The sequence below is a fragment of the Pinus tabuliformis genome, chromosome J (genome assembly GCF_031772625.1).
Source record: "Pinus tabuliformis cultivar Carrire ecotype Pingquan chromosome J, CPIR1, whole genome shotgun sequence".
Classification (NCBI taxonomy): domain Eukaryota; kingdom Viridiplantae; phylum Streptophyta; class Pinopsida; order Pinales; family Pinaceae; genus Pinus; species Pinus tabuliformis.
The window spans coordinates 516573206-516597945 of record NC_142295.1 but is presented as its reverse complement, the minus strand read 5'-3'; the positions used below and the strand labels follow the sequence as shown (position 1 = coordinate 516597945).

General features: G+C 41.1%; 1 protein-coding gene across 1 annotated transcript in view; it reads left to right on the top strand.

The window, feature by feature from the left end:
• Positions 1 to 335: 335 nt before the first annotated feature.
• LOC149228023 (Transducin/WD40 repeat-like superfamily protein) overlaps positions 336 to 24740 on the top strand; it is a 394377-nt gene continuing 369972 nt past the window's right edge. Inside the window, exon 1 of the mRNA XM_089378042.1 lies at positions 336 to 722. Coding sequence (XP_089234168.1) covers positions 713 to 722 — 10 coding nt within the window. The 5' untranslated portion in view covers positions 336 to 712. The remainder of the gene's footprint in view (positions 723 to 24740) is intronic.

Here is a 24740-nt window from a genome sequence, read left to right as displayed (position 1 = left end):
TTTTTTGCAATCTTAAATTTTGATTTATTTTAAGCTGCATCAAACACAATCAATATATTGCTCTTTTATTTCTAAATTAATTAATTTTTTGCAATCTTATATTTTGATTTATTTTAGGCCGCATCATACACATTTACTCATAAAGCGTGGTTAAGTTTTCTAAAATTAAAACGCCTCTTAAATCTAATAAAATATATGAAACTAAATAACAAAAAGTTATTTAAAATATCATTAATTTTTTTTTGTTAATATCCTTAAAAAAATTAAAAATTAAAATGGCCGAAAATAAAAATACCAAAAATCTCATTTATTCATTAAAAGTGATTTAACGATACCGATGAAGCTTCGGAATTTTGATTACTTACAGTCAAACTCGAGCGAACAAAAACCCTCCAACGACCAACTTTCACTAGTTGTTTTTCCTCTTCGGCCGTGAAAGCAATATAGCGTAAATATAAAAACTATAATACCTACGATCACAACATGCACCGCCCCGGATTTCTGTCACTACTTCGGTTGTTAAACAGCACACTAGCAGCTGACTCCGGAGTTTTTGAAGAATACAAATTTCGTAATGAAATATGTTCGATTGCAGAGTGTTTGTTCGTTAAAGTTTGAATCAGTGTCTATCTGGGGTTAAAAACAGCTTGGACGCTCAAGCTGCACCTGATAGCTGCCGACATTAAAGTTGTATCGGAAGCAAGCAGTCGAGATGCCTACTGGTGCGTTACAGTTGAAGTTTAACATCTTGATATTATTGAATTATTTTTTGGCATTAACTAGCATTCAGGTTGAACTACATTGCTTTCTTCGAAAAATTAGTAGTGCTATCTTACTTGTCTTTGTAAAAAACGTGCAAAAGAACCAGTTTTATTTAATATTTTAGCCATCAAGTTTCTCTGAACTCAGATACCAGCGGAAGATTTTGAAACATAAACGGAGCTGCTGGTACTGTTTGGAACGGTCTAATCTTGTAGAAAGTCGCCCTTTTCTTCCCCCAACTTGACGGAATCCTGCGATAAAAAAATTCAATTTCGGTAATGGAAAACTGTATGTTTCCGATTTTTGACATTGCAGATGGGTTCCTTGCCCCAATTTCTATTGGGTACCTCAATATTGTAATTTTTACAATCTAAACTGGGAAATTTCAATTATTGGCAAGAATCTTGTTAATTCAGTGAGGAAGATAGACTGGGAAAGAGGTTCTGTTTGCTAGAAAATTAGCCTATTTTATAGTCTTCAGCTCTGTTGTGCAGAGTCGAAATTTGGTTAGCACCCCTGACTTTTTATTCCTGTGACGGTTTAGCGGTTACCACTTCTCGTCACGGTTTAGCTGTAGAGATGAGTGCAAATACCCACTAATTTTGGCGCTGACGGCTGCCTCTGCCGGCACGTGGGTCCCGCACCTCTTTAATCCACTGTCCGATTTATTCGGTTTAAACATTTACAAATTTCACCTGTGGGCAAGTAGTTTGGAATTTATAAACGCAAAGGGCTTACTTCCATGTACGTAAGCATCAGGGCTTATAATGCTTTGACAGTATTGCTTTAAAAGAGAATGTCGGTCATATTATTCATATTGTTAGAAGCTTTTTGAAGGAAACTGTGTATGAGATTTTACTTGTCCAACGTTTTGGTTAGACACTCCACCTATCACTAGGGACTGGAAACCTCGTTGAAGATGAAACTAGTGCTTATGAGCCTTAAATAACTATGGATCCAAGCCATTACAAGACGAACAATGGGGCAATTGTCAAAATTAATTAAAATTAAAATAAAAAGTCCAAAAGTAGTCGTTAGAGGGAATGTGAAAGGTTTGAATGAAAGATAAACACTATTTAAAAATTACAAATGAATTAATATAGAAAAAATTAGGTTATAATAGGACCATAATATTTATAAAATATATGGAATAGAAAATTAGAGTCAATAAATTAATATTTATAAAATATCTGGAAATAAAAATTATAGTCAATATTCCCGATCGGCATGCGGGTCGATGTCAGAGAGGCCAGGCTGGGATGTGATATGGGTAGTACGAAGGCCATAACGACTGCCGCCCCCACATGCTCAAGGCAGGGGGTGCGGTGTCCTTCGAAATGAATGCATGGATGGTGAGTGGGCAAGGTGGCGGAGAAAGGAATAAGGAAGGGTGGCAGAGAAGGTTAAGGCATTCGACGTGCAGGATAGGAGAGTAGTTGTGGAGACGGGAGGCAACTCAGAGCTGGGGAGGGGCGAAGGCAAGCAAGGAACCTTGGCTGCGGACAAGAAATGGATTCCTGGTATGTAATTTGGTCCTGCTCCTGTATTGATTCCATGATCTGGTTGGGGTTCTACTGGGGGGAAGGGAGGGGCAAGCGGCCGTTGCAATGGGGATTAGCTTTGTATGGGATGCATTGGGGGCAGAAAGGGTATGCCATGGCCTGGTTCTGCTTTCTGATTCTATCCCAATCGAACCAGAACCTTGGTTGCGGAATTGGCAATTGTGGGCTGAGAAGATATGCAGGTCTATCCTTAGTCTCTCAAGCCAGGGGAATAAGGGATAGTGGGATTGCCATTTCTGGGGGGCTGGGTGCCGAAGAGAGAGGCACGAAAGAGCTGAGGGCAGGGGGATGGGAATTCAGCCATGGCAGTAGGATGCAGAGAGACCCTTGGGAAACTGGGCACCCACATAGCACTGAGGGCAAAGCTAGGGATCCCGGGCGACAATCTGGGCGGAGGGGCAAGCAAAGCCATGGCTCGCATCTGCTGGCTGAGGGTGCAAAAAGTGGGTATAATTGCAGGCGTCCTGCCAGGCTCTGGACGGGCTTGTGGGCTTGGCTCCAGATGCAGCGGGACGATCGACAATTGAGCCATAGCAAGGGGGAGGGGTACTATGAGGAGCCCCAGGAGAAGAGTCTGAAACCCACTTCCCTTGGCCACTTGCGGGCTCTGGGCTACCTTAACACTCAGGCGGAGAAGTATGTAAGAGCGGCACTGTATGAATGGCACAGATGGGATGCTGAGCAAGGTTTGACGAACCTAACTTTGTTTGGATGTCAACAGGGCTACACTGCACAGGTTATGGCTCGAGCAGCGAGAGGACGAGGGTGTGGTAGGAGAGGTCAGCCCCCCGGACAGACAAGGGGCCGAGCACGTCGAAAGCTCGCAGGGGTTGTAAACCTGTCGAGTACCTCATAGTAGAGGCTGCAACGACATATTGAGACAGGACAAACGCGGGAATTCGAACGCTGATCGAAGACTGGGAAGCAGAGATTAAGTAGGAAAGTGAATCAGAGGAAGAACTCGACAATTGGAGGTCGTTGGTCCCAGATCCAGGGAATACCCGTGGGAGAATTACTCAGTTTAAGCACACCCTTTATCTGTATTTATTAATGAAGAGCCTTCTTGGAAAAGCGATGGAACAAATTATTGTGGGGATGGCGGTTACAATGCAGGGCTTGCCAAACTATAAAAAAGATATGGAGAAAATCCTCTTCCAGTTGCACAAACAGGACATCAGGATGGATCGAATCGACCGCCACATCCCTTGCATTCTGGAGCTGTATGGAATGCCAGGGGCGACTGCTAAAGATCCTGCTCCTGTTGCTTCTGTCTCAGATGAGCAGAAAGACTAGACCCCCCATGCATAGTTTTTGTTTATGCGGTTAGCTTTTAATTTTCCTGTTGCATATGCTAGTTTTTACAGTTATGTAGTATTTGGACATGAGATTGAGACTTATCTAGCTTGGCTAGAAAGACTGAAACAATTTTGTTTTTGGATGGCTTATAACATTGACTGGTGGCCAACAGACTTGGTTTCCCCTCGGGGCAAGTTGAGGCCACCCGGTCAACCTGTGTGGTGTAAATTTGCCTAATATATAATAGAAAATGGATGGACCTGCCAAGCTTAACAAAAAAAAAAAATTTAGAGTCAATAAAATATAGAAATGGATTAGGTTATGATAGGACCATAGTATTTATGATATATTTACAAAATATTTGGAAAAGAAAAACTGGAGACACACACACATATGAGGAAGAGATATAAATAAGAAGATATAAAGAATAAATGCAAGAAAGGATGCAGGGAGAGGAGAAAGGAGGGAGCAATACTCATTGGCTGAGTTAATGGATGACAGGTTGCCAGGATTGGCTTACCCTGTAGCCATCTTTTCTGTTGAAGTTGACGGGGTTCTTCTCAATCTCGAGAGCTTCCCAGATGATTCGAGATTTGTAGAAAGGAACTGAAGCTAAGATTTTAACTTGATCAAAGCACATGAGATGTTTGGATTTATAAGAGTGCTTAGCTATTGCAGAGTTAAACAATCGATGGTGGTGGGTATCAAGTTTCAACAATGCGTTCTTTAAGACAGATCTTGAAGCGACTATCAATTTGACCAATGTAAGACTTGCCACAGGAACAGGGAATCTGGTAGACTCCCGATCCTAAAATAGGATCAGATTTATCTTTAGCTGACCAAAATATTTGCTTTAGAGTTTTTAGAGGTTTGAAAATTGTTTTAATGTTTCTTTTGGCTAAAACCTTGGAAATGAGATCAGTCGTGCCCTTTATATAAGGAAAAGAAACCATTCCAATAGGAGGAGAATAATTAGAATTGTAAGATTTAGACTTACCAACGGATTGAAATGCTTTATTAAATTGAGAGGAAGAGTAACCATTGACCTTAAAAGCTTGGAATAGATGGGATTTTTCTTTAGAAAGGAATTTAGGAGCAGAGATTTTTAAGGAGCAGGAAATAAGAGTTTTTAAAACAACTGACTTTTGGGAAGGGTGGTGGTGGGAAGGGGCGTGAAGATATCGGTTAGGGAGCCATTAGGGAAACTGGAAACCGTCTCCAAGGAAGGGAAGGGAATTATTAGATTCAATCTCCATGGTGAATTGAATGTGCTGAGAGATACTATTAAGATGGGTAAGAAAGGCATGGAGAGTAGGGAGGCCATGTTGCCAGACAACATAAGTGTCATCAACAAACCGATACCAACATTTTGGCTTTTGATGCCAAGAGTTGAGGGCTAGGGTCTCAAAGTGCTCCATGTAGATGTTAGCTACAACAGGGGAAAGGGAAAAACCCATAGCTGTGCCTTTGGTTTGTTCATAGTTGGTGCCTTTGAAAGAAAAGAAAGTGGAAAAGAGGCAAATTTGAATGGGATTAAGGGTTTCAGAGTCCACAATATTAGAGATAAGGTTAATGGCTTCGGGAATATGAATTTTTGTAAACAAGGAAACGACATCAAAACTGACTAAAATGCCTTGGTCGTTGATCTGGAGGTATTTAGTTTTACAAATAAAATCAGCTGAATCTTTGATAAAAAAAGGAGGTGGACCCTACAAACTGCTGGAGATTTCTGGATAAATATTTTCCCAAGGCATGGGTGGGGGCGCCAATGACATTGACAATCTGTCTAAGGGGAACTCCTGGTTTGTGAATTTTAGGTTGACTGTAAATTTTGGGGGTCTGGGGGTGTGAGGGATGAGGCGCTGCTGAATGGCATGGTCAACAGAAGAGGATTTAATGGCTTGGGTGACACTTTGAGTGATGGAGTTAATAGGGTATTTGGGAAGAATCTTATAGGATGAAGAAGAAAGAAGATCAAGCATTTTCGTTTCATAAGCCAAAGAGTTAATAATAATTGAAGCGCTTATGTTTAAGTTTATGATTTTGCTTTATGCTGTAAAATCTTTGTTATCAAATTCCCTAATTGAAGGAGTTTTCCCAATGCAAGTGGTTTCTGCAATGAATAGTTTGTAGTTTCTTCTCTTTGGCTAAGGAAAAATATTTACATCATAATTGATCCGAATTGGATCCAAGAAAGATTATGAGAATTCTATGACTATATCAAATCAGGACAGACTTCAAAAACTTGTGAACAAAGAGCTATCAGGAAGGACCTCTGAACAGTGGCAGTTTATAGCCAGCAAGGAACGACAAGGACCTCTGTCAAAGCGCACTGATTGAGGCCCATAGAGACTGCACAGCAGGCAAACTAGCAGTTGGGAAGTCTGGATCGGAAAACGGAGGCCGTTTCTGATGCGCGATTAGCACTTTGCTGGGCAAAACCCCTCGAGAAGGAAAGGCCCCGAGTGCTCGGTCACATGGGAAGCCAGGAAATCGTAGGGAAAGCGCTAAAGCGAAAGGCGGGTCTTGCACTCTGAAATCGGCGGAATATCGGAGGCACTTTGGGGCGGTAAGCGGATTTGGCAGAGAACGAGCGATTCCACACATTGCACGACGCGTGTCCAGCGGATGAGAGAGAAAATCGCCTCTCATCGCGGGCTAACGGTCGAGCAAGTCAACCGCGCGATAAGAGCGAACACCGTAGGATCTGGGGGCTCCAGATCTGACGGCGGAGATTTCACCCGATGTATGACCGGATCTAGAGGGAGAATTAAGCGACGACACATAAAAGTCTGAAGTTCGATTTGACTGCTGAGTTGGCGGATGAATCATTGCACAGCGTCGAAATACCGAACCGTTTGAGGAAGAGCTGGTGCAGTTCGTGAGAGGACAAGTGGCCACTTTCTTGCGAGACGTTACACAGTGGTGATGACGCAGAGGCAGGGAACTCCAAGCGAATAGCAACAGGCGATCCGAAGGGGCAGAAGAGGAAGCGACAATCATGAGACAAATTGGCTTTAAGCCATGAACAAACAGAGAATGAGAGAAGAGCGCGAAGCGAAAGCAAGCAAGCACTGTAAGAAGAAGGAGACAGTGAGACAGAACAGAGAATAAGCAAGAAGCAGAAAATAGAGAGCCGAGCTAACCTGGAGAGTAAGGTAGCATCGAGCAGACAGAGGGCTTGAGAGGTTCAAGCAATCCCTGTTAGAATATCTGTCGGGAACTGAGTACCAAACTGGACTCGTCCCCTTAAGACCAGTGAGGTCGAGACTTGGTAAGGAAGAGTCTGTGCACTCTAGTGGCTTGGGGAATCCAAGAACCACCCTACTAAGCATCATCTGTTTCAGGAGACTCAAATTGAGCTCCTCATTGTAAAAACTCTGCTCTAAAGACACAATAAGAAAAGGCCAGCACTAAAGGCTGGACCAGAGACGTAGCCTAGGAGGATTGGGTGAACTCCTTATTAATTTATTGTGTTCTTGTATTTGCTTATGTGTTTCTCTTATTGTTTTCCATTTTCCAGTGTCTATGTATTTTGCAATTTGATCGATCCGTTGCTTAAGATAACATAGACACACACCAGCACATGAGTCTGTAATACCTTCATTAATTAATTAATTAACTGAGATCACTCACGAGTGATTTTCAGATCAAGTGGTATCAGAGCTTTAGGTTGTTAAGGTTAGACAAGCTTGTGTTGGATTTAGTTGTTGAATGCTATCTAGATCAAAGCTCAAATTAGGAGAAGGAGAGTTGGTCGAAACTAATCCTGAAATTGGGAGAGTCTACCCTCAGAAGACAATGTCAGAAGAAGGTTCTATGGGGCCAGACCCTCAATTCATATATAGTTTTCTAGCCATAAGGTCCATGGTAGAGGAAATGTATAAGGACTTTAAAAAACACAAGGATGAAGATGCATTAGGCTCCAAACAAGACAAAGGAGAAGATGAGTCTTTCTTCCATGACCACTCAAAAGGCAAAGGGAAAGAAGAAAGCTTTCTCACACCTCCTAATAGCCCTGAACATAAAAAGAAGGCATCTTTGATTAAATTAGATGTCAAATTTGATTTACCTATATCTGATGGAGAGTTGAATGCAGAAAAGTTGGACAATTGGATTAGACAAATTGATGTTTATTGCAGAGTGCAGAGTATCGACTCAGATGAGAGCAAGATTCAGCTGGCAAGCCTACGCCTTGGAAGCACTGCCTTAGTTTGGTGGGAAGGCAGGACCCAAGCTGACATGAAGAGACATGGTAAGACTATCTCTGTCTGGAGTGAATTTGTTTATGCAATCAAAAAACAGTTCTATCCATTGGCTTACATGCAGCAAGCCATGATGAGCTGGCAAACTCTTCGACAGTTGAAAGGGCAAAGTGTACAAAGATACACCCAAGAATTTAGAAAGAGAGCATTGATTCTAGGAATCTCATAGACTCACCTGAGACTCTGTTGAGGTACATTGGTGGTCTACACAGCTACATGAGGCACACTATCCTCATGTTTAATCCCACTAGTATAGATGAGGTATCTGTACAAGCTACTCATCTAGAGGCTAGAGGAAAGAATGGAAGTCCAGAAATTGGGGGATCATCCCAACCGACTGCAAGCAAGAATAAGGTGAAAAGAACGCAGAAATGGAAAGCAAGGAAGGCTAACACTGCATAGAAAAGCAAGGCTTCATGCACTCACTGTAAAAAGGATGGGCATGATGACGAGCACTGTTGGATTTTGCATCCGGAGCTGAGATCTAAGAAGTTCGAGGGCAAGAAGAAGAAGAAGACTGCTGTAGCTATTCAGAAAGATTTGGGGTCAGACTCAGGAGATGAAACAACTATTGCAGCCACAGGTATAAAAGGTAAGAGTTCTGAAGCATCTACTAGTAATTCTGCACAATATTTTATTGATGAAGAAAATGAGAGGAAAAGACATGAGTTTTTCCATATTCGAGTTATTTCCAAGCATCAAAAGATTGATACTTTGTTTGATAGTGGCTCACAAGTAAATTTAATTTCTGAAGAAATTGTAAAGAAGTTGGGATTAGTGACTACACCTCACAAGAAAACATACCCATTAGGATGGTTAAATGATAAAGCACAACTACAAGTGACTAGACAATGCAAACTCAAGTTTTCTTTTGGGTCAGCATTTGTAGATGAGGTTGAGTTAGACATAATTCCTTTGGATATATGTGGAATTGTTTTAGGAAGTCCTTACTTATGACAGAAAAGCTATCTTCTATAGAGCTGAGAACAAGTATCTACTTGTTAAAGATAGAATCAAATACTTTGTAAGAGCTCATAAGCTCAAGAATAATTATACTCTCATAAACTCAAGGCAGATGAAACGAATGATAAATTCATGTAAGCAATTCTTATTGATGGTTATAAAGGAAAAGAAACCTGATAAAACCAATGTATTTGAAGGCTGTAATGCTAAACAGCAAGCTGATTTAGAAAAGGTTGTTTCAGAGTATGATATCTTGTTTCAAGGACCTAAAGGTCTGCCACCCAAAAAGGAAATAGTGCATGATATTATTTTGCAGCAAGATGCTCCATTGCCTAACATTGGAATGTACAGGTTGTTCGCGTTAGAGAACGCAGAAATCAAGAAGCAGGTGCGGGAGTTGCTTGAGAAAGAGTTCATCAGACCTAGCACATCACCATGTGGGTCACCAATCGTTTTGGTGAGGAAGAAAGATGGCTCGTGGAGAATGTGCATTGATTACCGAGCACTGAATAAGATAACAATAAAAAACCGTTATCCCCTTCCTCGCATAGATGTTCTGTTAGATCAATTGAAAGAAGCTGTTTATTTTTCCAAGCTAGACTTGCATAGTGGATATCACCAGGTCAGGGTTGCAGAACAAGATGCATGGAAGACCGCTTTCAAAACAAAGCAGGGATTGTATGAGTGGCTGGTTATGCCTTTTGGCTTAACTAATGCTCCTGCTACTTTCATGAGATTAATGAATGATGTAGTCAGACCTTTTCTTGATGATTTTGTTATTGTGTATCTGGATGACATTCTGATATTTAGCAAAACATGGGAAGAACTTTTAAAGCATGTTAAGCAGACACTAGATGTTTTGAAAAGAGAAAAACTTCATGTTAAACTCTCAAAATGTGAATTTGGCAAAACATCTTTGAATAATTTGGGACATATAGTAGGGGGTGGTGAATTGAAGATAGATCCCTCTAATGTGTCAGTGATTGTAAACTGGCCTAAACCCAAATTTGCTACAGAAGATAGGAGCTTCTTAGGAGCAGCACAATATTGGAGAAAGTTTATTTCTAACTTTTTCTTAACTGCAGCTCCTTCACATGCTTTAACAAGATTGAACAAGGTGTTTCAGTGGGGAGGCAAACAGTAAAAAGCCTTCGACACCTTGAAAGAAAAGATTAGTACGACACCTGTACTAGCACTGCCTGATCTTCAAAGACCATTTGAGATCCAAACGAATGCCAGTGACTATGCCATGGGAGTAGTGTTGACATAGCGTGGTAAACCCATATGTTATCATTCTGAGACATTTAATTCTGCAGTAGTTAACTATCCTACATATGATAAAGAATTGTATGCATTAGTACAGAGTGTGAAAAAGTGGAAACATTACTTAATGGGCAAAGGGACAGTAATACATATTGATCATCAACCACTTCAATATCTACACTCCCAAACTAAGTTGCAGCAATCAAGGCACTATAGAAGGATGGGTTTTCTACAACAGTTTCATTTCGTCATTAGAGATAAAAAGGGCATACATAACAAAGTTGCAGATATGTTATCTAAACCCATTATAAATGCATCTACTATACTTAAGCATAATTCTGTGTTACATGAGAGCTACATTGAACAATATGCTCAATATATAGATTTCAAAGATGTATATGCAACTTTAAGTCAAGGCAAATGAGTAGAAGAATTGGCTTATCATGTAAAGGACCGACTCTTATATCATTGTGAGAAGTTATGCATTCCACAAACTGAAAGAATAAAGATAATTCGAGAAGCACACACTTCTCTAATATCAGGTCACTTTGGGGTAAGTAAAACAGTTGCATAGCTGCAAAGATTTTGTTATTGGCCAAAAATGAACGAGACAGTTTCTAGATATGTAAGAGGGTGTACTATGTGTGCTAAAGGCAAGCCCAGCAACAGAAAACTAGGCTTGTACACTCCATTACCAGTTCCTTTTCACCGTTGGGAAAGTGTTTCCATGGATTTTGTTGGAGGACTGCTTAAATCTAGGAAAGGTCACGATTATCTATATGTTGTTGTGGACAGGTTCAACAAATGTGTATTTTGATACCTTGTAATAAACAGATTACAATTGAACAAATTGCAAAACTGTTCTTTCAACATGTATGGGTTCATTTTAGATTACCCACTTCCATTGTATTTGATTGAGACACCCGATTTGTGGGGAAGTTTTGGTCAAGTCTGTGGGAACTGATGGACTCCAAACTGAAGAAAAGCACAGCTTTTCATCCACAAACTGATGGCCAGACAAAAGTAGTTAACAGGACAGTGATCCAGTTACTCAGGGGATATTGCAGCAAGCATCCTAAGCTTTGGGATGAACATTTATGTTATTTGCAGCATGCTTACAACAGGGCAAAACATTCTTCTACACAAAGATCTCCTTTTGAGACCTGTTTTGGTTTCACACCAAGGTCTCCTTTGGATTTTGTCTTTGGTAAAGACACCATAGTTGAGGGACACAGTGATGTGGACAGGGCAACTAGGTTCATTGAACAGATCCAAGATCCACCAGGCAGTATAGGAACAACTGGAAAAGAGCCAAGCCAAATACAAGGCAAGACATGACAGGCATCGGATGGAGCATAGTTTCCAAGTAAGTGACCAAGTTGGCTGTATATCAGCAAAGACAGGATGCAAGGTGAAGGTAAAAAGCTAAAGCCTATCAGGTATGGACCTTTCAAGATACTTGAGAAGATTGGTGAGAATGCTTTTCGCCTTGATCTACCAGCGTACATGCACATCTACTCAGTTGTAAATGCAGATTGCTTGAGATTATTTGAACTTTCACTAATAAAGGATCCCGAAGAGCAGAGTCAGTTGCCTTCTATTGATGACCTGCTACCTGAATATCTCAATGAATTGTAGGAAGACACAGTTCTGGACAGGAAGGTAAGGACGATGCGCAGGGGAGATGTTGAGTACTTCAGAGTTGGGCTCAAGGGTTCAAAGCCGAGCAGTGCAAAGTGGATAGAGATTGGACAAGTGAGACAATTGTATCCTCACTTAGTCGATGCTTGAAAACCAACTTTTGGTGGTCCAAAAGCTTTTTTTAGTGGGAAGGCCGTGATCCGAATTGGATCCAAGAAAGATTATTAGAATTTTATGACTGTATCAAATCAGGACAGACTTCAAAAACTTGTGAACAAAGAGCTATTAGGAAGGACCTCTGAACAGTGACAGTTTGTAGCCAGCAAGGAACGACGAGGACCTCGGTCAAAGCGCGCTGACCGAGGCCCATGGAGACCGTGCAGGAGGCAAACTAGCTGTTGGGAAGTCTGGATTGGAAAACGAAGGCCGTTTTTGATGCGCGACGCATCATTGGGCAAAACCCCTCGAGAAGGAAAGGCCCTGAGCGCTCGGTCGCATGGGATGCCAGGAAATTGTAGGGAAACTGCTAAAGCGAAAGGCGGGTCCCGCGCTCCGAAACCGGCGGAATATCGGAGGCACTTTGGGGCGGTAAGCGGATTTGGCAGAGAACAAGCGATTCCACACATTGCACGACGCGTGTCCAGCAGATGAGAGAGAAAGCCGCCTCTCATCGCGGGCTAACGGTCGAGCAAGTCAACCGCGCGATAAGAGCGAACATCGTAGGACTTGGGGGCTCCAGATCTGACGACAGAGATTGCACCCGATGTATGACCGGATCTGGAGGGAGAATTAAGCGACGACACATAAAATTCTGAAGTCCGATTTGACCGCTGAGTTGGCGGATGAATCATTACACAGCGTAACCGAAATACCGAACCATTTGAGGAAGAGTTGGCGCAGTTCGTGAGAGGACAAGTGGCCACTTCCCTGCGAGACGTTACACAGTGGCGATGACGTAGAGGCAGGGAACTCCAAGTGAACAACAACAGGCGATCCGAAGGGGCGGAAGAGGAAGTGAACAATCATGAGACAAATTGGCTTTAAGCCATGAACAGACAGAGAACGAGAGAAGAGCACGAAGCGAAAGCAAGCGAGCACTGTAAGGAAGAAGGAGACAGTGAGACAGAGAGACAAAACAGAGAATAAGCAAGAAGTAGAAAACAGAGAGCCGAGCTAACCTACAGAGTAAGGTAGCATCGAGCAGACAAAGGGCTTGGGAGGTTCAAGCAATCCCTGAGAGGATATCTGTCGGGAACTGAGTACCAAACTGGACTCGTCCCATTAAGACCAGTGAGGTCGAGACTTGGTAAGGAAGAGTCTGTGCACTCTAGTGGCTTGGGGAATCCAAGAACCACCCTGCTAAGCATCATTTGTTTCAGGAGACTCAAATTGAGCTACTCATTGTAAAGACTCTGCTTTAAAGACACAATAAGAAAAGGCCACCACTGAAAGCTGGACTGGAGACCTAGCCCAGGAGGATTGGGTGAACTCCTTATTAATTTATTGTGTTCTTGTATTTGCTTACTCTGTTTCTCTTACTGTTTTCCATTTTCCAGTGTCTGTGTATTTTGCAATCTGATCGATCCGTTGCCTAAGATAACATAGACACACACCAGCACGAGTCTGTAATACCTTCATTCATTAATTAATTAACTGAGATCACTCACGAGTGATTTTCAGATCAATAATGGCCCTTGGCTCAGAAAAATTACACAGATAAACTTCAGACAGCATGGAGCTTTGTCGACTTGCTCTGCGTCTGTTACATAACAGTTATGTCCTTTTATCAATTGGTCTTTATGAGATTGACAATTAATGATAGTACCAAAAGTATGACTTGATTTTTCTTTATATTAAAGATACTAATAATCTTTATTGACTGGAAAACACATTGGTTTTCTTCAATATACAAAACTTAGCAAATTTACAAAACAGTCACCATGAAAACTCATTGTAGGCCTCTAGGAAGGAATAGCATGAAACTTGGAATTGATTCAGTTGCTGCTCTGGAGCTAGTTCTCCTATGCCTGCTTGATCAATTTCCTCTTCACCATTTTTCTACAAAGTTGCATATTTGTGGAGCTCTATCCTCAGACCAACAATACCTTTTAAGTTTTATGATTGATTTGGTCATAAGGATAAGGCGAGCATGGAGGCTACCCATTTCCTGATAAACATTAGCTCATTTAACACATGGATATGACAGGTATTGCAGCACCTTGAGGTGCACATAAACATTTCAGGTCTCCCTTATGGTGCCTGGGTCATGAAATTTCTTTGGTTATTTTTGTTACTGTTTTTTGCTTCAATATATATTTTATGGTCACCTTCTTTTCTTCCTTTTTCCTTCACTCCGGAAGATATTCTCTTATTGCCTGTAAAAATGCCCTCTTCAAACTCCTTTTGGAGCGACTCAAACTTTTCTAAGCAATAGTCAATGATTGACATTTTCTAGACAAATTTTGGAAGGAAGTCCATGAGAAAATGAGAGTAAATTTAGCGATGTGCTCATCGTATCAACCACAACAGATGGTCAAGTGCAAGTAGCTAACAAATCTTTAGAAGGATATTTACTTACAGATAAACAAGGACAGTCATGTAGATGAATTCCCTTGTTGGAAAGAATTTATGATAAATCATGTCATATTTTTGCCAAAATCACTCCTTTTCAAGTCTTATTGCCAATTGGGATACGAACTTCCTAGTATTAAAACTCAGTGTTGCAAATTTATGTTATGGCCAACATCGTGCACTTTTCTACACCAAACCCTTCGGCAATGTTATCACCAGGGAAAATGTGTGCAGTTTTCCTTGGTGGTAACATCGTGCACTAGTCAAAAATTGCGATGTTATTGTGCAACATACCAATAAAGCGCTAGTCCATGGACAGACCCTGCTTTAGGGCAGAATTTTTGGGTCATTTTGCAAACAGATGGAGGACAAAGGAGGAGGAGATGAGTTTATCTTGAGCCAAGGACGAGGATTTAAGTGCCAATGCATTTATTTGATGTTGTTGTTACTTTAGATGTTTAAAAATTTGAAAAAAAAAATGAATATATTGGTATTTTTTAATTTTACTGACATTTTTTGATATTTTCCAATGTTTTCCCTGATATTGCTGCTGTTTTTGTTTCCAGACCCTCAGCGATGTTTTCACCAACACGATGTTTGCAACATATATTATGGGAAGTCCAAAAGTACAAGACTGGAAGGATACATACAAAAATCTGAAGAAACTCTGAACCACTGTTTTACAAAACGGCCGAATCGACTCCGACTCGGCCGAGTCGAACCGAGTCAATGGCCTGGGGAGTGACTCGGCGAGCTACCCAGTTCGGTTGACCGAGTCACATATGACTCGGCTGAGTCATCCAATGACTCGGCTGAGTCATATGTGACTCGGTCAACCCGACCGGGTCCGTTATGACTCGGCCGAGTCAATGTTGGGACGGCTGGGCAGCGTAAATGTTAAAAAAATTTCACTTTTTTTGTAATTTTTGACAAAGTTAAATGCAGTTTATGGATTCCAAAGGGTAATAGTAATTTGTTAAATGCTTTTGGGGTCCATTTCCCCCTCCCAAACCCTATTTAAGACACCCAAATGCTCTCATTCACTCACAGCAGTCTTATGCATTTGAGTGAGAGTCTTCTTTGAGAATTAGTGAGCAGTTCTTGAGCTTGTTTTGGAGCAGCAGTGAGGAGTCTTGGAGGAGCATTGTAGCTGGAGTGAGGAGCTTCTTGGGCAGCCATTTGGAGCAGCATTGAGGAGCTGATTCTTGGAGCAAGCTTGAGGAGGCAGTTTGTGCCTGGAGGTATTTTTTTCCACCTCTATAAATCTGTTTTTGCTTAGTAAATTTTAGGTGCATATCAAGAAAGCTTAGAGAGTGTTTTTTGTCAAATAAATGAACATTGAATCAATTTTTTTTTTTTTTCATTTTCAGATTGTTTTCCTAGTCAAAAAATGGCACCTAGAGCAAAAGATCTTGCTTGGGCATATGTTGAAATGGTTGATAGTCAGATGCATTGCAAATTTTGCCATAGGAAAATTAAGGAAGGTCCTGGGGGCATTAATAGGCTGAAACAACACTTGGCAGGGATTAGAGGCCAAATTACCCCATGTACCTCATCAGAAATTGAGGAGATTAGAAAGAATTTGTTGGCCAGCTTTGAGAAATTTAAAGAAGATAAGGCTAGGCAAAAAGAGATACAGGCTGAAATTGGGAGGAAGAGGGAGATACAAAAAATGATGGCTATCAACCCCCACTATGATTTTGAGGGTTCTTCCTCTATCCCTCAAACTGAGGCATCCAACCCTTTCCGTTATGTTCCTCCCTCTTTTGGTTCTGTTCAAGATAAGGGAAAGGGTAGAATGAATTTGACAAAGGGTGATGTGACTATCAAAAGTTATTTCACTCCCTCCTCTCCATCAGATGCACATGGTCCTGAAGTTAGTAAAGGTCAAATTCAGCCCACTTTAGATGACCATTGGAAGAAAGAATTGAGGGAGACTGCTTGTGACTACATAGCTAGATGGTGGTATGATGCTGATATCCCCTTTAATGCTGCTCGTTCACCATATTATGAGCCTATGTTTGATGCCATACATGCTGCTGGAAAAGGCTTCAAAGGCCCTACTATGCAAGAGCTAAGGGGGTTTCGTTTGCAGAAAGAAATTCAATCCATTAATGAGTATTTGCAAGAGTTCAGGGACTCATGGGCAAGAACAGGGTGTACCATCATGTCAGATGGATGGACTGATCAAAGAAACCGTACCATCATAAAATTTCTTGTCTTCTGCCCACAGGGAACCATGTTTTTAAAATCAGTTGATGCATCTGATAAGGTAAAAGATGGCCACTTGTTGTTTCAGCTATTGGATCAGGTTATTGAGGAGGTGGGGGTGGCTAATGTTGTTCAAATCATCACAGATAATGCCTCTAACTATGTTCTTGCTGGTAAACTGTTAGAGGAAAAACACAAGACCATCTTTTGGACCCCATGCGCTGCACATTGCATAGACCTCATGCTTGAGGATATTGGAAAATTAGATTGGGTCAGAAACACTGTAGATCATGCCAAAAGCATAACAAAATTTATCTACAATCATACACTGGTTTTGAGTCTCATGAGGAAACACACTGGAGGCAAGGATATTATTAGGCCTGCCATCACTAGATTTGATACACATTTTTTGACATTGCAATCTATGCTTTCCCAACATAGAAACTTGCAAAAGATGTTTTCCAGTGATGAATGGAATCAAAGCAATTGGTCTAACAAACCAGAAGGCAAAGAATTGAAAAGGAAAGTCCATGAAGAAACTTTTTGGAGAAAGGCAGCAGAGATTGTGAAGCTTGCTGAGCCACTAGTTAAGGTGTTGCGGTTGGTGGATGGGGAAAGGTTGGCTATGGGCTTCATTTATGAGGCTATGGATCAAGCAAAGGAGCAAATAAAGACAGCATACAAGGATAGAGTGTCAAAGTATGGGCCCATTTGGGCAATCATTGATGAAAGATGGAACAATCAACTCCATCGCCCTATACATGCAGCTGGGTATTTTTTGAACCCACGGTATCATTATAAAGCTAAGGAGTCAGGAGCTTTGAGGGGGGAGGTCAGAGATGGACTGGTTGATTGCATTGAACGCATGATCCCATCGGAGTTTGATCAGCTGGAGATACATCAACAGGTCACATCCTTCAGCAATGCAACAGGTACCTTTGGGAAGAACCTAGCAAAGATTGCAAGAGAAGCAGATGAGCCAGGTAAACAAAAATTTCAATTTTCAATTTCTTAATGGTTTTACAGTTTTACTTTTTTTATTAAAGTTTGTTAAATCATTTATAATTTGAAAGTTAGATATAATTTGTAATTTTGTTGAGCTTCAGCCTTCATCTAACTCATAATTCATTACACTCCTATGTTTTTTGTAGCACAATGGTGGGAGGCCTTTGGTGGCCAGTGCCCTCAATTGCAAAGGTTTTCAATTCGTATTTTGAGTCAAACTTGCAGTGCATCTGGGTGTGAGCGCAATTGGTTTGTCTTTGAGAGGATTCACACAAAGAAGAGAAACCGTTTGGATCAAAAACGGTTGAATGATCTAGTTTTTGTCCAATACAACCTTCGGCTCAAACGAAACCAATTGCTGAACAAAAGACCTGATTCAGATCCCATTGTGTTGGAAGACATTGATCCAACATCAGATTGGGTAGTGGAGAGTCGTCAACCAGAGTTTGATCCTGATGAGGATCTTGATGAACTTGAACATGTTGTTCAAATTCAGCCTGTTCAGTTGGATGCAGATCCCAATCCACCAGCCTCAGTCTCACAGCCAGCAAGGACTCCAGTTGTAGGTGCTTCCTCTGCTCAGCCACGACAGAAGCGCAGCCGCATATCTACTCTATCTCAGCTTGCATCTGCTGCACAGCCTGCTAGTGGTACTGGTACCACTTCTACAGTTGCAGTTGGAGACGATGATGATGATGAGGAGCCATGGGGCCCCTTGTCTGACTCTGATGATGATGATCCAGAGATTGGTCGAGATGATCTTGGCTCCTCTGGCAGTAGCTACTAGCCAGTAGAACTAGTATTGTAGTCTGGTCACCATCACAATTTACTTTTGTTGTAGAGGCCATTTCTAGCCTCCTTGGTTATTTTTATTTTGTTTTGAGTCTTTGATCATGTATGACAGTTGACTATGTATTGCCATTGGGTACCATTTTGATATAGTGGATTGGTTCATGAGCCTACTTTGATCATATGTTGTCTTCCATCTATATTATAATGCTGTGTGTTTGGAAACATGAATAAAAATCTTTAAAATTATGTTTAAAATATTTAAAATTATGTTTTTTAATAAAAAAATAAATATTTAATGTATTTTTTACAACGACCGAGTCATTGAAATCGAGCCGGCCGAGTCATTACCGTTTCGGAGTCGGAGTCGGAGTCGATCCTCGGCCGAGTCGGAGTCTTAAAACATTGCTCTGAACTTCCTTAAAGATAATTTGCATACTGCCTAATAAAATGATACAACGAATTGATAAAAGGAGACTTGAATGTGAATTTTAATGAAGGGAATGGATTCCATTAAAGGCCATAATTTCTTTTATTGTGTTGGTGAAAATTCGGTTTATGTTGCTCTTGTATTTTATCATCTTTTTCCTTCTTTTTACATTTCCATTTCTTCCCAAACGCTTGTTGATCTTGGGCTTGATCTGCATTGTGTTGGACCTTTAACAATTTCTTCCAGGGTTTTAGGTTCCATAAAATGGAATTGACCTGCATAAGAAGGATTTGATACATTGAGTAAACAATTTAATTTCAACTTTTGTCAGCTTGTTTTTATGTAACCTACTTCATCTATTTAATAAACATTCTTTTTATATCCATCTATGAACATCTGTCCCTGAATTAGATCATGGAACTTGTTGATCTTCTTTTCATACTAACGTCTCAATAAGTACTTCTGTTCAAAATATCTCCATTTTTTTTTTCCATTTCAATTCCCTTTCCTTCAATTTCTTCACCATCTTATTTTTTGTTTAAACCAGAATGAGCATTTAAATTATATAAGAACTGCGCCTGGTCACAGAGGATACTCAGGGGTTACATCTTCCTTCATAAGGCTATGATTTCTTATGATATCTGTCTGCTTCAAAATCTTCTGCTGCGTCACAAAATTTTACAAAATTGGCTACATATTGGAATGTATACAATTGACAAAAGATGCCTAATATGAAGCAAAATTTACAGCATTGCATTGATTAATTTGTGAACTCTTCTGGCAGTTTATTAAGGTCCAGGCGCTGGTTTACCTCGTGTCCACTCCCTGAGCTGGGTTCATTTGCACTGGTTTGCATAGTTTGAAGCGGATCCTACAATGACACAATTCGTTGCCATGGTGCTTTCAGTTCATCCATATGACTCACAACAATTCCTGAAGTCATACAAGTTCCTCTAGCACATTTGATTCCGTCTCCCACTGTCTCTGTTGATGCAAAGCCACGGTCTTTATGTCCTCTTGCAGAGAGTTCACTTGTGCTATCATATGCAATTTCCCTGCTGCTCCTCATATTCCTTTGAATTTTCTTGACAGCTCCCCACATGCCTCTGGCTTCAATCTTTCTCCCCGTCTCTGTCAGCCTGCTTCCTCCTCGAAGACCGTTCGTCCAAAGCCAATTTTGAGAGCCCCTGCCAGTCCTACTGTCCTCCAGGTGCCAGGTGCATCAGACTGACCCCGTTAAACCACTGTGGCCACTAAAGAAACCTCGTTGCAGGCACAATTCGCTGTACAGGATTGCTAGTAAATATGAATTCACTAATTCAGACACCAATAGGGGGGAGCCCCTTCGAGACCAGGCGTTGATTAGTCCCATATCCTCACTGCAGAAAGTGTGTGCATCAACCAAAATTCCTAATTGAGACGTTGAGCAATAATAATCCCAGTAGTGCTCCCCAGAGGGGACTGGACTATGAGATTCAAATTCCCAAGAATCGGCCACCAACGACTGTAGATAATAGTTGAATCTAGCACAATCTTCCTTACCAAACGAGCCAAGAGAGAAAAGGTTCAATCCCAAGTAGAGGAGTTCACTTAATTCACCCTGCCATCTCGAATTCTGCCAAGGCCTAGAGCATTTCCTTCTGCTTGCTGGCTCATTGCTCCCACTTCCAATGGCCTGTTGATGCTTTGCATATTCGGAATTATAGAGGTCCTCTGAAAGTTCCCACATGCGCGAGTTGTAATGGAGGCTCAAAGGTTCTTAATGGTCGCCATAGTGTGAATGCTCATTAGGAGGAATGGAGGTGTCACTTCCCCGTTCCAAATCTCGTCCCAAAGAGATGGATTGTACTGGTTGTTGCATGTGTTATAATTATGATTCATGCGAGGTGCCATGGAGGCAGCGTGCACTTCATTTTTTGAGTACCTCCTGTCTTTTGTATTATTCCTACACATCATGATTTTTATAAGATTGAAATGGACCTTCATTTTTATAGTAGAGGCCAATGGCCTAAAGCTCGATTAATTTCTATATTCCCTTCTTGGAATTGACAGGTCTGGTTGGCAAGTTTGTTTGCTTCGACATTCTGAGCTCAGAGAATATGAAAATATCTTTCTTAGGGATATTTCCCAGGAGTCTTATGATCCTATTCAACAAGAGTCTTCTGATCTTTAGGTGAAGTAGATTTGATTAGGTGTTGTATAATAATGAGGGAGTCGCCAAAAATTCTGATGTCGGAGATTTGAAGAGCTTGAGCCAGAATTAGACCTTAAAGGAATTCATGTAACTCTGCTTGGTTATTTGACATTGCTGCTAGACCCCAAGCGCATGACTTTTCCAAGTTTCCTTCGGGGCTATGCAAGACCTCACCCGCTCCTGCCACCCTTGGATTATTCTTTGAGGCTCCATCGAAGTGACAGATCCAATTGTTTTCTTGTACTTTCCATTCTTGCAAGTTTTGGTCCATTAGTCTTAGTTTCGAAAGTCTCAAATATATTCCTGGAATATTTCAGCCTCTAAGCATGTTAATTTTAGGTATGTTCTATGCTTAGAGCAATTTATTTCAATTTTCACAGTTAGGTCAATATCTTTTCCAGATTAGCAATCACATCAACATGAAAATACACTGCAGATAGAACATAAACATAAATCACAGAAGATAAGCCAAGACAAGAGGACACAAGATGTGGCGCTAGCCAGGGACAAATCCCAATGTGGGGAAACCCTTGATCAATTCTTCTTATATGTTCTTCAATAGTTTAGCAGAGAGATAGTACATTTACAACAAAAGTCAACACTTTGACTTATCTAGATAAGAGAATAGATCATCTCTAAGAAGATGATACATGAGATTAGTTGAAGACATGCTGCTTCAACTGATTCTCCAAGGTGACTCCTTCACCTATCATTGTGCTGCATCTCGTTGTCACGCTGCACCTCACTGCACCATGCTGCACCCATCATCACAATGCTGGACCTTATGACCATGTTGTACACATCATACTGCTGCACCTTATGCTGCATTGTTGTCCCAGTAGCACTGTTGTACCTTGTGCCATTGCAGCACCACGTTGTCACCCATGTGCTTGCGGAACCAAGTACCACACTGCTGTCCCAATGTGCTTGCAACACTATGCTTGTTGCACCTTGTTGTTGTTGCTGTCCCATGTACCATACTATTGCAACACCATGAACTTGCTGCACTAAATACTAGATGTCCCATGTATCTCTGCTGCACAATGTCACAATGTCATTGATCATTGTGCTGTCCCAACAAGCTGCTGTCCCATCATTGTGCTGTCCAATGAGTTTGCAGCACCATGTACCTTTGCTGCCATGTCACAATGTCATTGCTGTCCATGCATCTTTGCAGCACTATGTAGCCTTGTTGTCCATGCATCTTTGCAGCACTTATGTAGCCTTGTTGTCCATGCATCTTTGTAGCACTATCTAGCCTTGCTGTCCATGCATCTTTGCAGCACTATCTAGCCTTGTTGTCCATGCATCTTTGCAGCACTTATGTAGCCTTGCTGTCCATGCATCTTTGCAGCTCTAAACCGTACCTAGAAACAACGTTTAGGGCTGCCTTTAGGACAGCATTTAGGGCTGCCTTAGAACAATGTTTAGGGCTGCCTTAGAACAACGTTTAGGGCTGCCTTTAGGACAGCATTTAGGGCTGCCTTAGAACAACAGTTAGGGCTGCCTTTAGGACCACATTAGGGTTGCCTTAGAACAACGTTTAGGGCTACCTTTTTTGCTGCGGCTAGGGCAACCTCTTTTCCTCTAACGTCTAGGGCATCCACTCCTAGATTTCTCTTCCACTAAAACCCAAGACAAGTGGAGAGAAATCAAGATAGAAGTGTGTGTAGAAATGACTATCAAGTTATCTCCTTTTATACTAAAACGTTGAGCACATGTGGGGTTTATTTGGTTGTTGGCCGACCTTGACGAATTGTCTTATAACACAAATAAATTCATAACTCCATGAATACTTATCGGAATTGGATGATATTTAGATCAATCCTACACCTCTCGATGAGAGGAGTCCAAGAAAAATATCAGCTGCCATAAATAAGATGACCCACATGGAGTTTGGCCCCAATTGCCAATTTTAACAAAGCAGAACCAAATCAATGAAATTTTTGGCTTTTGAACAGTAGGATCTTGGAAAGGATTTACTTACTTGGGAATTCCTATTTGATTGACAACCTATTCTCCGCAGGCTTGTACTGGTATCCTTTCAAAAGTCAAGAACAAACTTCAATCATGGGGTGCAAAATGGCTCATTCTAGCAGGCCGCACGGTTCTAATCAAGGTAGTCCTTTCGACTCTCCCTTTTCCAATTCTCGGCTTTGCTAGCTCCCCTCAATATTCCGCATCAATTAGGTAAAGAAGTTCCTCTGGGAAGGTGGAAAGTCTAGCACTAAGAAGTTTCACTTAATTAAATGGACTATAGTTCGATCTCCCAAATCTCATACGGGTCTAGGTATTAGAGATCCTATTCTAATGAACAAAGCCATTGGGGAAAAGTTGGTTTGGAGATTCGTGACGAACAAAGAGGAATGGTGGAAAGAGATCCTTAGAACAAAATACCTCCTACTTGAAAGAGAACGAAGCACAAATCAAATTCTTCCCAGCAGAAAAGGATCAATGATATGGAAACATCTTGGCAATGACTCCGATCATTAGCAAATGCCTCTATTGGATACTTGGGAATGGTATAAAAATCAATTTATGGACAGACACCATAATGGAAAAATTCCCTCTGGAAAATTTGCACGATCTCTTGCCTTTACATGAAATATTTTCTAGCCATAGTATAATTTCTCTAGCAGACATTTCCCTTTGGGATTTGGAGGGCAATTGGTCGAGTTGGAATTTCCATGGCATCCCTCAGCAGCTAACACCCTAGACTGAGCTTATAAAAAGCAAATTAATAGGTTGCACTTCTTGGCATCAATAAGAGGAAGATAGGCTCAGATGGAAGAAGTCTACATATATAGTTAAAGATGGACACAAGGAGCTCCTTCTCTCCACTCCCTTGCCTCCAAAATATGTGATTTGGAAGAAAATCTGGCATGCTAATGCAAATCCAAAGATCAACACATTCATTTGGTTACTAGCCCACTAAAAGATCCCCACAACAAAGAATCTGTGGAAACGTGGAATTCATGGACTGTCAAGATGTCCCCTTTGTACACAATAGAAGGAATCAATTTCACATTTATCGTTGCATTGCTTTTATTCTAAGATGGTCTGGGCAGATGCTCTCAACCCTGTGTGGTGCCGAATTTGATGGCCCAGTGATATCCTTGGACTTCTTTCTTCCTGGCCTAAACATTACAATGGGAAGATCTTTGCCAAACCTCAGATTCAAATGGTTCTGGGAAGCTCTACCCAAATACATTTGCTGGCTTATTTGGCTATCTTGGAACCATGCCATCTTCAAAAATCAAAGACTGTCTCCTCGGACAATTGTCATGAAAGCTATGACTATGTTTGCGGAATTTAATAGACAAAAGCTAGGCTCACTAGATCCAAACTAACTTGGATTCAAGGGAATAGGAATGGTTGGCCAAACTTGAGGATTAGACAAGAAATACCATCTTATGGTTTTATAACCTCAAGGACATCTTTATGGTTAGGCATAGGTGTAGTAGTCTTTTTTGTCATGTTACTAAAATGATTATGAAGTTGGAAATATTTTTTCATTTTGATTAACTATGATTGAGCATGTTACCCTCATTGTATGAGAGGTAACCATGTGATTTTCATCACATGCTAGAGATTCTTGGACAAGGACCACCCCCTAGGTGGCATGATTTTACTGTTTACACTCGATCGGGAGCACTTCACATTGATTTTCCAGAGCACATATGTCAAAGATCTTGCTGCATTTTGATTTTCCTTATATAGTGGATATGCACCTGATGATTTTGTGGTGGTGATAGCATGGTTCAGTGGATTTGGCACATTGATGATGA